The sequence below is a fragment of the Penicillium coprophilum genome (genome assembly GCF_028826855.1).
Source record: "Penicillium coprophilum strain IBT 35676 chromosome Unknown utg000004l_segment0_segment0, whole genome shotgun sequence".
Classification (NCBI taxonomy): Eukaryota; Fungi; Ascomycota; class Eurotiomycetes; order Eurotiales; family Aspergillaceae; genus Penicillium; species Penicillium coprophilum.
The window spans coordinates 3,177,371-3,190,990 of record NW_026622723.1 but is presented as its reverse complement, the minus strand read 5'-3'; the positions used below and the strand labels follow the sequence as shown (position 1 = coordinate 3,190,990).

General features: G+C 48.3%; 5 protein-coding genes across 5 annotated transcripts; all 5 read right to left on the bottom strand.

Moving 5' to 3' along the window:
- Positions 1-458: 458 nt before the first annotated feature.
- N7500_005643 (uncharacterized protein) lies at positions 459-1,509 on the bottom strand (the record flags this gene model as incomplete). The annotated part of the gene is made up of 2 exons (XM_056676787.1): positions 459-1,252; positions 1,302-1,509. 2 exons carry the CDS (start codon positions 1,507-1,509, stop codon positions 459-461), a joined length of 1,002 nt encoding a protein of 333 aa, XP_056531787.1.
- A 525-nt stretch (positions 1,510-2,034) lies between these two features.
- Positions 2,035-4,858, bottom strand: sey1 (dynamin-like GTPase SEY1; the record flags this gene model as incomplete). Its single annotated transcript, XM_056676786.1, has 4 exons — positions 2,035-2,330; positions 2,388-4,132; positions 4,192-4,641; positions 4,686-4,858. 4 exons carry the CDS (start codon positions 4,856-4,858, stop codon positions 2,035-2,037), a joined length of 2,664 nt encoding a protein of 887 aa, XP_056531786.1.
- A 540-nt stretch (positions 4,859-5,398) lies between these two features.
- N7500_005641 (fungal specific transcription factor domain-containing protein) lies at positions 5,399-7,525 on the bottom strand (the record flags this gene model as incomplete). The annotated part of the gene is made up of 2 exons (XM_056676785.1): positions 5,399-7,272; positions 7,327-7,525. The coding sequence occupies 2 exons, from the start codon at positions 7,523-7,525 to the stop codon at positions 5,399-5,401; spliced, it is 2,073 nt and encodes a 690-aa protein (XP_056531785.1).
- A 675-nt stretch (positions 7,526-8,200) lies between these two features.
- On the bottom strand, positions 8,201-9,302 carry N7500_005640 (SGNH/GDSL hydrolase family protein; the record flags this gene model as incomplete). The annotated part of the gene is made up of 5 exons (XM_056676784.1): positions 8,201-8,404; positions 8,454-8,709; positions 8,765-9,011; positions 9,071-9,174; positions 9,208-9,302. 5 exons carry the CDS (start codon positions 9,300-9,302, stop codon positions 8,201-8,203), a joined length of 906 nt encoding a protein of 301 aa, XP_056531784.1.
- Positions 9,303-11,597: 2,295 nt separating this feature from the next.
- Positions 11,598-13,277, bottom strand: N7500_005639 (translation elongation factor Tu). The gene is made up of 5 exons (XM_056676783.1): positions 13,035-13,277; positions 12,951-12,979; positions 12,619-12,881; positions 11,873-12,558; positions 11,598-11,805 (listed from the first exon to the last, which is right to left on the bottom strand). Exons 1-5 carry the CDS (start codon positions 13,195-13,197, stop codon positions 11,624-11,626), a joined length of 1,323 nt encoding a protein of 440 aa, XP_056531783.1. The 5' UTR covers positions 13,198-13,277; the 3' UTR covers positions 11,598-11,623.
- Between the last annotated feature and the right edge of the window lie 343 nt (positions 13,278-13,620).

The following is a 13,620-nucleotide window of genomic DNA, read 5'->3' as shown; positions in this document are numbered from 1 at the left end:
GAACTGGCTGGTCTGGATATTTCATCTACCGAGACAAAGATCTCAGGTTTGTGGACTTAAGGCCAAAGTATTCTGTAATATTTTTAGCTTAATGGACTATGTACTGCCCTGCTTCCTCTTCTATTTTCTACTGTCTATATGTATCTCTATATATCTAAGATAACTTTAGAGAGACAATCTTGTCTCTTTCACCAATGATCATACTGCACCTCTCCCATCAACAAGAGACTGGCCACGGAAATGCCTCCCAACTCCTTCTTCCCATCCACCATTTTGAAGAATCCAGGCTCAAAATCAATGATCCTCTTCCACTCCCGCATTAACCGACGCCAGTAGCACACGAACACCCCTTTGTTTGATTCCTGGCTTGAAGCGGGAGATATCGACATATCTATGGATACATATGTAGGTAGGTAACTTCAGATTGCCCTGAAAGAGTGATTCTTGTTACGCGAGGGCTAGAAAATAGCCATACAGTTAGGCGGACTAGAAACTCCCCGGGAGCAGTTCAACGGACTACTAGAGATAAAGAAACTCCAACGAGCTAAACGCTTGCATGTTGCAGCCAACTCATCCAGATCAAACATCTCCCCAATAGGGATACCCCACCCAGCCAGAAGGTGATGATGCAAATCAAACTCAGGGTTCAGAGCTGGGTAAACCTCGAAGCTCACAGCATCGGACGCAACAGCGGCAAAATGGTTATCCCATATGAAGCGCAGCACCCGCTCACTCTGTTCGATTCCAGCATGTTGCGGCATCCCCTGCTGACTATAAGCCACCCGCTCCTCGGCTGACATCCGCTCCCACGTCTCAGGCAAGCCAACCCGCAAGAAAAGGATATCACCCTTCTGGAATGTGATGTTGCATTCGCGCGCAATCTCCTGTACCTCATCAAGCGAGATCATCTGCCGACTCAGCGCGTTTACGCTGATGCCTTTCTTCTCCGCGTAGGAGACGTAATCGATCAGCACGCCACGCCCGGCAATGCCCTTCTTCGCCCAAAAGCCAATGCCAATCCGTGACGAGGATTCATCCAAAATCTCCCCTGCAGTCGTACCACCATAAAAAAGACGTCGGTCTGGATCTTCTGGTATTGGGGCTGGCGCATTGTGATGTCGGAGGCCATCCCACTGGGATGATTGCTGTGGGTTGAAGTGATATTCGTCGTCGAAAGCAACACCCTCGGCGACCCATTTAACTCGGTGCTCAAAGGGCTTGCGGCCAAATCCTGGTTTCTCGAGTCGTGAGTCTTACTGTGTGTTTTAAACTTATTCGACGGTCAAGTTCCCTTGTTTTACCTGGTGGGCTCAAATTCTCCATATCCCAGTTTAAGCATACCCTCTCGCCGGTCTGGATCTGTGTTCGCGCGGCTTGGGCAACTAGTTCAGGCGTCAAAAGGCGGAGCATTCCCAGACCTTCCTCTTCTGACCCTGCGGTTCCAGGCCAGAAGCGACGCTTGTCAGGGAGATCATCGAATGTCTCTGGGAGATTGGGAATGCCAAACATTTTTGGGATTGGAGAAGCAGATTGAAGGACATTTCAGTGATCAAGACGGGTGTGTGATTCATATAGTAAGTACGAGCCTGGAACGGTTAAACCCCTCATCTCGGAGGTCCGGTCTGTTTGACGTACCGCTATGTAAGCCGAAAGGTCCCTGGGCAATCTACTTCGAATCACCGCGATCATTCTGAGCAGAATGATACTTCGGTTGTGCCTTCCCATCGTCTCATGATTTTCTTTCCTCTTTCTTTCGGGAAGGTACGTTGTCTCCACCGGTGCGTATAAACCCCCCCTCGTCCTCGTTCTACCTCGAACTCTCCTCTCAGCCCGTTCTCAACTTCCCATCTCTCCTCAAGAACTTGGGGCATACTCTATCCCCAAATTGACCAGGTAGTATTCGTATGGAAGTCAGCTGTCAAGTTGTTGCCAATGAGATTGTAGTCAAAAGTCAATGTTGTACCAGTATGCATATAGAAACTACAGAAAGTAAAGTACAGGGTACAGGAGCCAAAAAGAGCGCAACAAACACATTTACATATCATCCAGGTCGTCATTGGCGTTCGACCCACCCTTCTGCATATTCGACATTTCATACTCTTCCTTTCGGTCTGAGCCAGCTCGCTCCCCAGCCGACATAGCAATCGCCTGGCGTCCAGTGTCGGAGGATTCGAGAAACTCGCGCAGGCGGCGCTTGCCTTCTACCAGAGCTTGCTGGGAGGCGGCCTCGGTCATCTTCAGCATGGGACCCCACAGATTAAGGTGATAAGTAATATATGCGCCAATGGCAAACACAAATAGCAGGATAAAGTACGCGGGGTTGCGCAGGACTGCAGAATATGTGTCAGTAGGCGCAAAAATGGAGGATTCCATCAATGGAAACTTACCAGCCCAGATTTCGTTCCAGCCTAGGGCCAGCAACAAACCGTAGAAATACAAGGGGACTTGTGTCATACCGCCAATGGCACTCCGCTTGGCCTCGACGTAGACACCGTCGGCGGTCTTCTTAAATCGTACAGTGAGCTCTTGGCGCTTGGTATCGCTAAGAATTGTCATCTCTTCTTCCAAACTCTTGCCCTCGTCTTCGTCCACACCCCCGATGGGGGCCAGATCCTCCTCATCCGCAGGTGTTGCTGTGCTTGGGGTGTGTCCAATCCATCGATCAAGTGGTGGTGGACCACCAGTCCTTTCCAGGCGGAAACGAGACAGAAGAGGAATCAGCGTCAAGGTAGATTCGCGAGCACGGGTGTAAATGCCCTCGATGTCATCGGTTGGGCGCCAGATGCGTGGTACACCAGCTTCGTCATAGCGGAACTTATCCTCAAAGTTCTCCCGAAGCTTAAGGAGCAAATTTCCCTCAATCATCTCCTCTTCGATTTTGGCACGGAGAACACCCCAAGATTTACGGCGCAGTCGCCAAAGACCAACATCGACTTCATCAATGCTAGCATCGAAGCTGCTCGCACGGTCCGTGAATCTCCGCTCAGCGTCAAGAACAGTATCTTCAAACAAGTTCCAGATCCGATCCCAGAAGTCCTTTTCCGTAGGCTTTTCCCCATTCTCAGGGGCACCACCGCCAGCTCTTCCAGACCCGAGGGCATTAAACTCTAGCCCCACAGATTCACCCAGACGAGATTGAACCCACCGCTCGACGCGGGTAGCCAGTCGTCTCATTTCATCACGGCGTAGTCGGGCACTGACCTCAGCCAAGTCTTTCTTATACAAAGATAGCTCTTGCTTGTAGTTGCTCCAGGAAGCTCCATCCACCAATGTGGAGCGGGCGACCTCCTCGAACTTCTCCAATGAAGACTGGGCCTCCTTGGTGACGATTTCGGCGAAGTCATAACTACCGCCCTTCTTCTGGCCATCCTTCACAGCAGCAGTGACCGAATCACTGAAATCCTGGATTCCAGACTTGTGAGCTGCGGATAGCTGGCCGTGGAAGAGTGCCTTAAGGCGTGTATCAACCTTGCCTTGAAGCTCGGCGCTTTTCCGTTGGTAAACACCCTTGTGGTATCGGCTGGCTTCTGTCTCAAAGCTCTTGAGGGTCTTGACCCGCGCAGCACGCATGGCAGCACCAAGTCCCCCTAGGACCTCAGGTGCACCTAGACGCACTGATTCGGCCTGTTTGTCTTCAAATCCGACGATCGCCTCATCGAAGCCTGTCATTACCTCGCGTAATATTTCGTCACAACGGAATTGCGCGAGCAACTCCTGCTGTGTGGGCAAATCTAAGTCTTTGTTGTTGACAATTTGATCCCAAATTCCCTCCGCATAATGTGCGAATCCGTCTGCTGGGATACGACGATGGTACTCAGGTAAGAAAACCCCTCCTTCGGAAAACTCGCCTTTGAGTGCATCCCTCTTTGGGTCTCGGTGACCTTCCCGGAAACGCAGGCCAAGCTTCTTTGCTTCTGTCACAAACTGGTCAGGCTGGTAACCCTTATGCGGCAGTCCATAGAATTGGAAATCAAAGTAGTCATGAATGGTCGACTTTTCCAAGCCTGCAGGTTTTGATATAGTATCCCAGAGACGGGAGAGGTCTTCCAATAAGGTCTTCTGCAGGTTCTTGAGTGGTGTGTTACCGATGAAATCACGAATGACGAAGAATAGGAGGGAACGATGGGTAGTACTGTAGAGAAATTAGCACCCAATGCGCATAGAAGAGGGGGCGATCAGAATGATACATACTGTTTATCCTTTAGGAACAGCTGCAAGTTAACTTCGAACACGGTCTTCAACAATCCCATGTTGGCTCCTTGATACAGCCCCACCTGGTGTTCCCAGATGTTGACAATCAGGACTTCACTTGTCGCAAGCGCAAAGAGCGCACTCTTGCGCTCAAAGTCCTGATCTTCACCTCTCTCGCGACCATCAGTTCCCTCCACGTCCATGACCAAGATGTTATCAGCCATGCGCTCCGCCGCGCCAGGTTCGCCTTGCTTCTTGTTGTTCGACATCCAGATACCCTTTGTTGTTTGTCTTCTTTCCAGCTCCGACATCACGGAGAACTCGGTCCCGAACAACTGATTGAGCAGCGTGGACTTTCCGGTGGATTGCGAACCAAACACGGAGATGAGATGGTAGTTGAAACCAGCCGACGTAACATTCTCGAGGGACAGATATTTGGACAGGTTAGGACTATAGCGATGCGATCAGCTTCGAAGCCATATGATTGGGCAAACCATAGTGAAGGGAGGTTGCCGTACTTGAACTCCTTATTCTCATCAATCACCTGCACGCCGTGTTCATACAAGGCAGCATCGCCTTCGGCACCGATCGAAGCAAAGTGGCCATTGGAGAGGATCGGCGGCGCAGTTGGGCTCCTTTCCAACCCCGATGGGCGTCGTTCAGTCATGTTTATCTTCCTCTGCTGTGTGTATGTTGGGGGGAGGGGGGAGGTGTTGTGGCAACAGCGAGTTGAAAGAGCAAAGATATACTAGGATCTAGAGGACCATGCAACTAGAAAGAGCAACAGGGTAATCAAATGAGAAAATGAGAAGAATTCAGGGATCACACGGTTGTTTCACGGGTTCATTGAGATGATCAAGTCCCGAGGTCGATGCTGGGGAAAACAGTCTTACATAAACCCCTTTTACCCCGGTAACGTCACTTTTCAGACCACTCTGGACTGGGTTACTTGTTTTTATTTTAATATATTCTGCATTTTATCAACGGAATATTGAGATGTCATTAATAATATCGACATTGCAGGAAATCGATACTATCTGACCATTTGGATCGGACTGGTGTTTAACACCAGATCTAGTGCCTCGATCATGCAATCAAATGATAGAAATCGCATTTCCTTCGACGGGATGTGTATATCGTCAACTCTTCTAATTTACAACATGTACAGGCTGAAGACATTAAAATTAATCCACAAGGGGATCTGTATTTACAATGATGGCACACCATCTGACCAGTTTAGATTCCAACCCTCATCAAGCCCAAGGTCAACGCTGCGGTTTGGCCACATATACTGCCCAAAATCATCGAACAGTCCACTGAACGCGTTGAACTCCAAGCCAGGATGTGGGTTTGTCATTGTTTCATTCCTTGAAAGCCATGGCTCGTCTGGGTATCCAGGCGTCATCGTGGGTGTGATGGAAGTACCATTCAAGGTGTCAGTGTTGGTACTTGGCGCACCTTCAGGGTCAGATATCGGCGTAGTATACAGCTGACTAGGACACTGTACCGAAGAAGAGACCTCCGTTTGCCCCGTGTCTGATGGTATTGACGTCTGTTCCTTGCTTTGGGAGCGACCCTTGAAGAACTTGCTTCCTGCACTGACCGTAATAGTACCAAAATAGGGCACTGTAATTTTGCAGCTCGATATGGAGCACCAATCAGGCTTAAGATCTCTGCTATCGTAGATGGCGCCGAGGATCTTCGCAGACTCGGCAGCCACTGAGCCTCCTAGCTCTGTTGCCGCCAGTTGGAGGGTCTCGACGACCTTCTTTACCATATCCCAGTCTTCTTCATCTTGCTCTTTACTATGATCTGGACTCTCGTCGGAATAACCTTGCAGGTGTATTATCAAAAGGAGACATAGCGTAAATGCCATGAAGTCAATCATTTTGCACAAAGAGGGTTTAGTTGTGGATCGGAGGACCTTGTATAGAATGAGCCCTTCTCTTGCGGATTGAATTGCGATCGTGTGGCAGGGAAGGAATTGAGGCTCATGTGGGGATTGCAGCATCAATGGGAGATGGAGGAAAGCACGCAGTAGCTTAAGCATGAATTGTAACGGGACTCTCTCATTGTAATGTTCTCGTTTCTCGTTTTGGCAGGGCTCTGCGGCTTGGAAGTGACTCGGCATAGATTTCCAAGAATCCTGGAGCTCTTGGTCCAGTCGTAAAGTTGCTGCGAGGGTCATCTTGGAAGGGTCTTGGTTTCTGTCAACCATATGTCCCGTGATAATGCCAATGCGCAACATGTATTCCTCAGGAGCTGATAAGTTGGCATTGAGACGTTGCTCTACCTGTGGCAAAAAGAATTGATCTGTAATACCATAAGGCAAGCCAAGGATCAAACTTAGGAATCGATCCGATGTTGCCAGAAAGCACCAAATTTTCAAGCGCCGTTCATATAAAGAATCGCCTGGCCTCTGAACTTGAGTGGACAGATGCATTCCAGCTAGATGGGCAAACTCGATTGCCCGACGAATAACCAGCCAAGCTTTCCGGAGCCGGCCATCAGTCATGTGAACCCTTTGGAGCAACATCTGACATTCAATACCGGGCAAAGTAGCCGCAAAGTCATCGTCACGGACAATCAAACGGTCCACGATCTCAGTGCATTTCTCATAGAACTTTTGAGGCTCAAATGGCACGATTAAAGCGCTAAAGTCAAATTCAGATGGGGCGTGAATCGCACTGATGCACAGACACATGAGTGCCCTAGCGACGTCGGCGGGAGCCACTAGAGTATCGCGACAATGGTCATTAAAAACCAGTCGGTCGGCATGTCGATCGAACATATCCGGGAAATGATCATGCCACACAAACAAATGGAAGGACGCATTTATTATCTTATTCATATCCTCTATGGGAGGAAGGAGAGACATGAGTTCTGCGCGCACTGCTTCGGCCTTCGGCGACATGTCCTGAACACCAGCGAATTTATCATTATTCGACGAGTCCTTTTTGCGGCTCATAATATAGTTATCAAACAGTTGGAGTACCGGCGCATTGCAGATTTGATCACTAGACGGGCCTAGTTCATCTGTCTCGGTAGCTAATGGCCTTGAATGGGATTGTGCACCGTCCGCTACATAATGTCAGTCACGCGACATCGATCCGCATGCGTCCGGGATATACCAACTTTGATTTGTCCCATGGTGCTCACAAGGTGGTATGCGTGAATCCTGCTGGTCCAGTCGTTTGGTCAACCCCTCGACAAGGTTCTCCAGGTGTGCTACTCGCTCGCGGAGACTGTATGGCTGTTCACCTAGTTTGGAGTTCCGCTGGAAGCCGGACAATGGAGGGGTAATAACTGTATGTTCTTGATCAACACATTTCATGCCTCTGGACCGACATTCATTACAAATTGTCGGGTGGTTGGGGTGAAATGTGCATCGAATCTTGCGTCGCCGACCTATAGTTGAACGCTTTTAGAGCAGACATATCAAATTACTCTCTTGACACATACATTCTGTGCAACTTCTGGTCCCCTTTCTCATTCTCTTTCGCGCCGGCTCATGGTCTGTGCAGGGTTCCATCTTGATCTGTACAGCGAAAGGGCAAGGATAAGAAGATAATATGTTCACTGATTGTGTTGTGAGGGGAGTTGATCAGATCAGGAGGTTGTGCAGCATCCTCTTGTCACTTGTGGTGAGGAATACTCTTGGGAGTAAGACAAGATGACAGATCAAGTGATGTAAAGGTTCCGAAGAGTCAAGCTAGGCCTGAATCTCAGGTCAATCCTACCTAGTCTCGAACGAAAGAACAAAAAAGGAGCCCACAGTCGTTGGATAGTCGGCTCTCATAGATATGTTCGTCCGTCAAGTTCGGCCGAGGTGGTGCGACATTTAGTCCGGGCCAATCAGATGCAATATCTTTCCTCCGTTAAGTCCGTCTCACGGGGTTAATATCATCTATAACATCGGGTTCAGGATTTCTCTTGCTATTTATTCTATCTGCTTTTTGAATATCTTCATGTACTTCACGCCTATCCATCCTGATCCGTCTCAATCGATCTACCAAGCACCGAGAGGCTGCAAGTATTGTCTCATATCCGCTGCCTGTAGTTTATGATAGTTCTGCCCAGGGTGGTAATGATTCCACCAAATGCAAGAGGTGCCATTTTCATTGAAACAAGTGGCATTTGGAAACCCGTATGTCTGAGGGTCGTCCAGGATCTTCGGCATGAAGGACCAGGTGTCGTAGAGAACGATAGTAGTCTACAATCAAGTTAGTTTTGTGAAAACAATGTAAGAGATCAAAACATACGTCGGTGTGGCTTAATTTGAAGTCATTGATCAATGTTTGAAGGCCATTATTGTAAGCCTTCACCCACATAGCATATGTTTTGACGGCTTCCGGTCCCTCTTTGATGATCATAGGACTCCGATCTGTAGGTGGGACATTGAGGAAAAGGAACTTTCGTCCGCCAGATGCATATATCTTTTCAACGAGATATCTGTACTGTGCCATCAGTTTCGGCACAAGTACGCTAGGCTGGGTGTTTTGATGACCCCAGCCGATACTAAAAAATGAAAACATTAGAACATAGCCGGCAAGGGGGGATTAAGACGCAATACTCATTGATTCCAATCCAGAACCCAAAAACCGCATTTTCTGACGTCCACGGTGCAGATGCAGGCTTCTTGCCATATGCTAACTCGAAGTCTTGGACTTGCGAAGTCACATCCTTGACCTTGGTATCCACAATTGAGTTGTCGATCGTCGCCCCTCCAACGGCGAAGTTGTAACTGAGTACCGGCGAGGCATTGTATAGAGTGGTCAGGTATCCGACCCAATTGGTACCACCGCTCGTTGTACCAGTCCCTATTTGACTTGATGAGTGGCTCGATTCAATCCTACTTGCCCGGGTAAGTAACTCTCACCTAGCGCCGGGTTTCCCATCGGGTTTGTGGCAGATGGCTGTGTGCCATTGACAGTGAACTCAGTCTGGGTGTAGGAATCTCCGCTGGCAAGGTCAATAACCTCTCTCCGATCGGCTACGGCAAATTTGGAATCTTACAATGTAAACAGATAAGTCATTGCATCTTGAGCTTGCGGGGGCGTTGTATCAGCTGTGCTACTGCCAGCTACAGAACCAAGATCATGATGATTCATGTTGATATAGAATATTACCACAATCTTCGAAGAAAATAACAATAATTCCAGGAAATCCCGCGACACATGTGCCCATGGCTGTTCTCTATATATGTATTAGGATTTGTTTCCTTTGATCCGGTATTGCTTGTGGAGCTCCTAATCTATTTCATAAAATCATCCTTTGGTTGCATTTCTCCATTTCTCCGGATTGGTTTACGGGGTGATGTTACTAGCAATAACAACACAAATGGAACCGTGTAAGCGAAGGTCTGATAGCGTATCAGTGGATTGATATGAACTATGACCTAGAAGGCACAGGTGGAACTAGCTGATCCAATGAGAGATGGATCCAAACACCCCCCCGTATAAGCACTATAAGACGCGCCCTGGAAAATTACTATGCTGTACGGAGTAGAAAGTTCCAATCCATGGATGCAAATCTTAGTAAAGCCGCAGTTTGGCCATATGGATATAGCAACGTTGTAAGTATAAGCCTTGACTTATGTAGAGACAATGCTTGATGTGCGGAGTATACATACTTCATTTTTACCCCGTGTCGGAGGAGAGAAGTCCGTTGGTACTAAACTAATATTAGTGTGGCGTTATTTTTCAAAGCATCCGGATGTAAATATATAAAAAAAACAAAAAAAAAAAACAGTATTCTCTGATGATAACTTTGCGTCTCATCCATCCATTCAAGTACTACCTACTAGTACAGTAGTTTTGAACCAATAGTGCGCCATAACGGATGTTGGCTGTATGTTGGAGTATTCTTTGCAATATGAGCTTTCTATACCTCGTACATCTGAATACACTACGGAGTAATGTCACGCTGATTCTCTATCCTACATTATACATAGAAAAGTCGTCTACGTAGCGATGCTCCTTTTTCCTACCATCTATCATCTACCTAGAAAACCGAGAAGGGAAGTATCTACCCAAACGACTACTAAAATGACCACATAAGGCCGCATAAGCGGCCAGCTATTGTTATCTCCATGAAAGTTCAAAATCCAAGTCTGATTTTTGGTAGTCAAGTTCATGATGATCGAATTCTCTATGGCCTATTTGTCGAGGCTTACTGCCTGAAATTCTCCACCTTGGATTCAACTCTCGATAATTATACATTCTGATTCTCGGTATTGTAGCTCTGCATTCAATCCGTATATCAACCTCGTAGTTAGTATCGAGTAGTTAACCATGGGAAAATTTGTTATGGCGCACTAGTAGTGAAATATTGTCGTGGTTGTGAGGTGCTGCAGGCCAAGGTGCCACAGCGAACATCAGCAATAGAATGTTCATACTCCACCTCTGGCTCCCTTGCCAAGGTCTATCTCTGCATAGTATTGAACCCGGCGAGCGAGTCGAGTTGGATTTCTTTTTTTGGAGAAGTGAGTTGAGAATAGCGGAAGACCTCCTGCCCACGCTACAATCTACTCTTGGGATATACAATATTTGGTAGTTTCTATTTCAAAACCGGGCAAACATCGCGATATCCCTGCTTCAATATATAGCCTTGCATATTGAACCAGCAAGTCTCGAGGCTGTCAGACGACACCGGGAAATGGTTGTTTAATACGAAGGACGGAGTAGTTCCAACGAACATAGTTGGCCACTTTTCGGTGTGTATATATATGACAGGTCTCAGCCTATTTCCACCAAAATATGGGAAACAATATATTACAACTTCACAGGGATGCCAAGAGGGCTCGATAACACAGTAGGGATTGAAAAAGGGCAAACCGTCCAGGCCCATTGAAGAAGTGATTGATTGATGTCTATGCATGATTGGACAGGGTATATTTCAGAATCCGTAGCTACATGGATGTATTCTTAGATGACGAGATCAGCCATTGGGGGAAACACTAATCAGTCAAAATGACCGTCTTCGCCATCATCAGGGCGGATGAGTTGCGAATACCGTGGAAGCAGAGAACGAGGTGTGAACCAGGCGTCCATGTAACTCGATTGAGTATCTACAGGCTAACTTCTAGATTCGTTCTCATGCAATAGACGAGATGAGGGTCGAGCAGTAGAAAGACGCACGTTGACTTGAGCATAGACTAAAATTATATATGAGCCTAGGAAGAATTTGGTCTGAATACATTTTCACGGGAGTGGAGAGATGAAAGAAAATCCGACTACATCTCCAAAACAGTAGAGGTACATGAACGATATCAAGCGAAAACTCCGGTTTACCCCCGGATCCCTCGTGCTGATCGATGATTCCCGCGCTGTGGAATAAAAGGTGCCAAAACAAACAAGCTGTTAAAGAAAAGGGGTTCATAATACAAGGGTCAGACACTTCGCCTGCCTGACCATGGGTGCGAGCGGACCATTTACTCGACGACGCGGGTAATCAGACCAGTGGCAACAGTACGGCCACCCTCACGGATGTTGAAGCGCTGACCAGGCTCGGCAGCAACAGGGTGGTGGGTCTTGAGAATCATCTCAACGTTGTCACCGGGTTGGACACGTCTGGCCATGTCGCCATCGGGGAAGCTGAGATCACCAGCCTCATCTAGAGCATAATTAGTTATCAATTGTATCAATTTGATTAAATCAGATTTGGCCGAAATTGAACTTACCAGCAGTGCGGATGTAGACCTGGGGGCGGTAGTTGGCGCCGAAACCAGTACGGCGACCACCCTCAGCCTCGGTCAAAACGTACATCGACACAAGGAACTTGTTGTTGGCCTTGGTGCTGTTAGGGGCAGCAACGACCATGCCACGGCGGATATCCTCACGGCGGATACCGCGGAGAAGGAGACCGGAGTTGTCACCAGCACGGGACTCGTCACAGGACTTCTTGAAGGTCTCAATGTCGGTAACCTTGGTCTTAATAGGGTTGCCGGAGTCGGTAGCACCGACAATTTCAACCTCAGTATCCTTCTTCAGGAGACCACGCTCGACACGACCAGAGACGACAGTGCCACGGCCAGGAATAGAGAAGACTTCCTCAACGGACATAAGGAAAGGTTTATCCAAATCACGCTCGGGGGTAGGGATCCAAGTGTCGACGGCCTTCATGAGCTTGTCAATCTGCTCGGTACCAATATCGGGGCGGCGGTCCTCGAGAGCGCAGAGAGCGGAGCCGAAGACGATAGGAGTCTCCTCACCCTCAAATCCGTAAGAGGAGAGCAGTTCACGCATCTCGAGCTCGACGAGCTCAAGCATCTCAGGGTCCTCGACAGCGTCGACCTTGTTAACGAACACAACAATCTTCTGGACACCAACCTGACGGGCAAGCAGCAAGTGCTCACGGGTCTGGGGCCTGTTGGGTAATTTGGGTCAGCACATTCTTCCGACTAGCTTTATAGACTGGGGGCCGTACATCTGACCGTCGGAGGCAGCAACGACGACAATGGCACCATCCATGTTGGCGGCACCAGTAATCATGTTCTTAATGTAATCGGCGTGACCGGGGCAGTCGACGTGGGCGTAGTGACGATCCTCAGTTGCGAACTCAATGTGGGCAGTGGAAATAGTAATACCACGCTTGCGCTCCTCAGGGGCCTTGTCAATGGAGGCATAGTCGAGGAAGTTGGCAAGGCCCTTAGAGGCCTGGTGCTTTGTGATGGCGGCAGTCAGGGTAGTCTATGAGCGTACGAGTTAAATTCGATCTTTGCGTGGCGGAGACATCGGAACAAGTCGCGAATGGCTTACCTTGCCGTGATCAACGTGACCGATGGTGCCTGAACAATAAGCTTCAGCATGGAGACGTAGAATGCGACAGCGATAGGATCTTACCAATGTTCACGTGGGGCTTGTTACGCTCGAAAGCAGTAGCCAATCCACGGCCGGCCACCTTGTTGCTGAAGACATGGTGGACGGGGTTGACGGTAGTCGGACGCAGCAGGGAGGACCGGCTGGTGCGCGCCAGGAGGTTCAATGAACGGGAGATGGTCGACATCTTGGTTCAATCGAAACAAAAACGATGGAACAAGAACAAAAAGGAAAGATTAAACAGGTGGAGTAAGGATGGAAGAGAAGAAACCCAGATCAACACCAAATTTTTAAGTAAGATGGCTTCCGGGATGAATGGATCCTCAGGGCAGGCTTAGTCATCAACCAATCACGGGCCTCGAATTGCGGACAGGATAGATGTTGAACATGGATATGAATGTATGTATCTAAGGATGTTTCTTGATGCTGAGTGGCATTCTATCAATCTGGAAGGTCTCAACGGTCTAAGGTCTCTAGGGCTACTTCCAAGGTATATAGGGAAGATATCAAATATCATGGTGTGGGATCCAACAAGTTCATATCCTTTTATATCCCTACAAGTGGGTAACAAATAAGCGCTATACAACTGATGCCATGTCGCAAGGTTCAA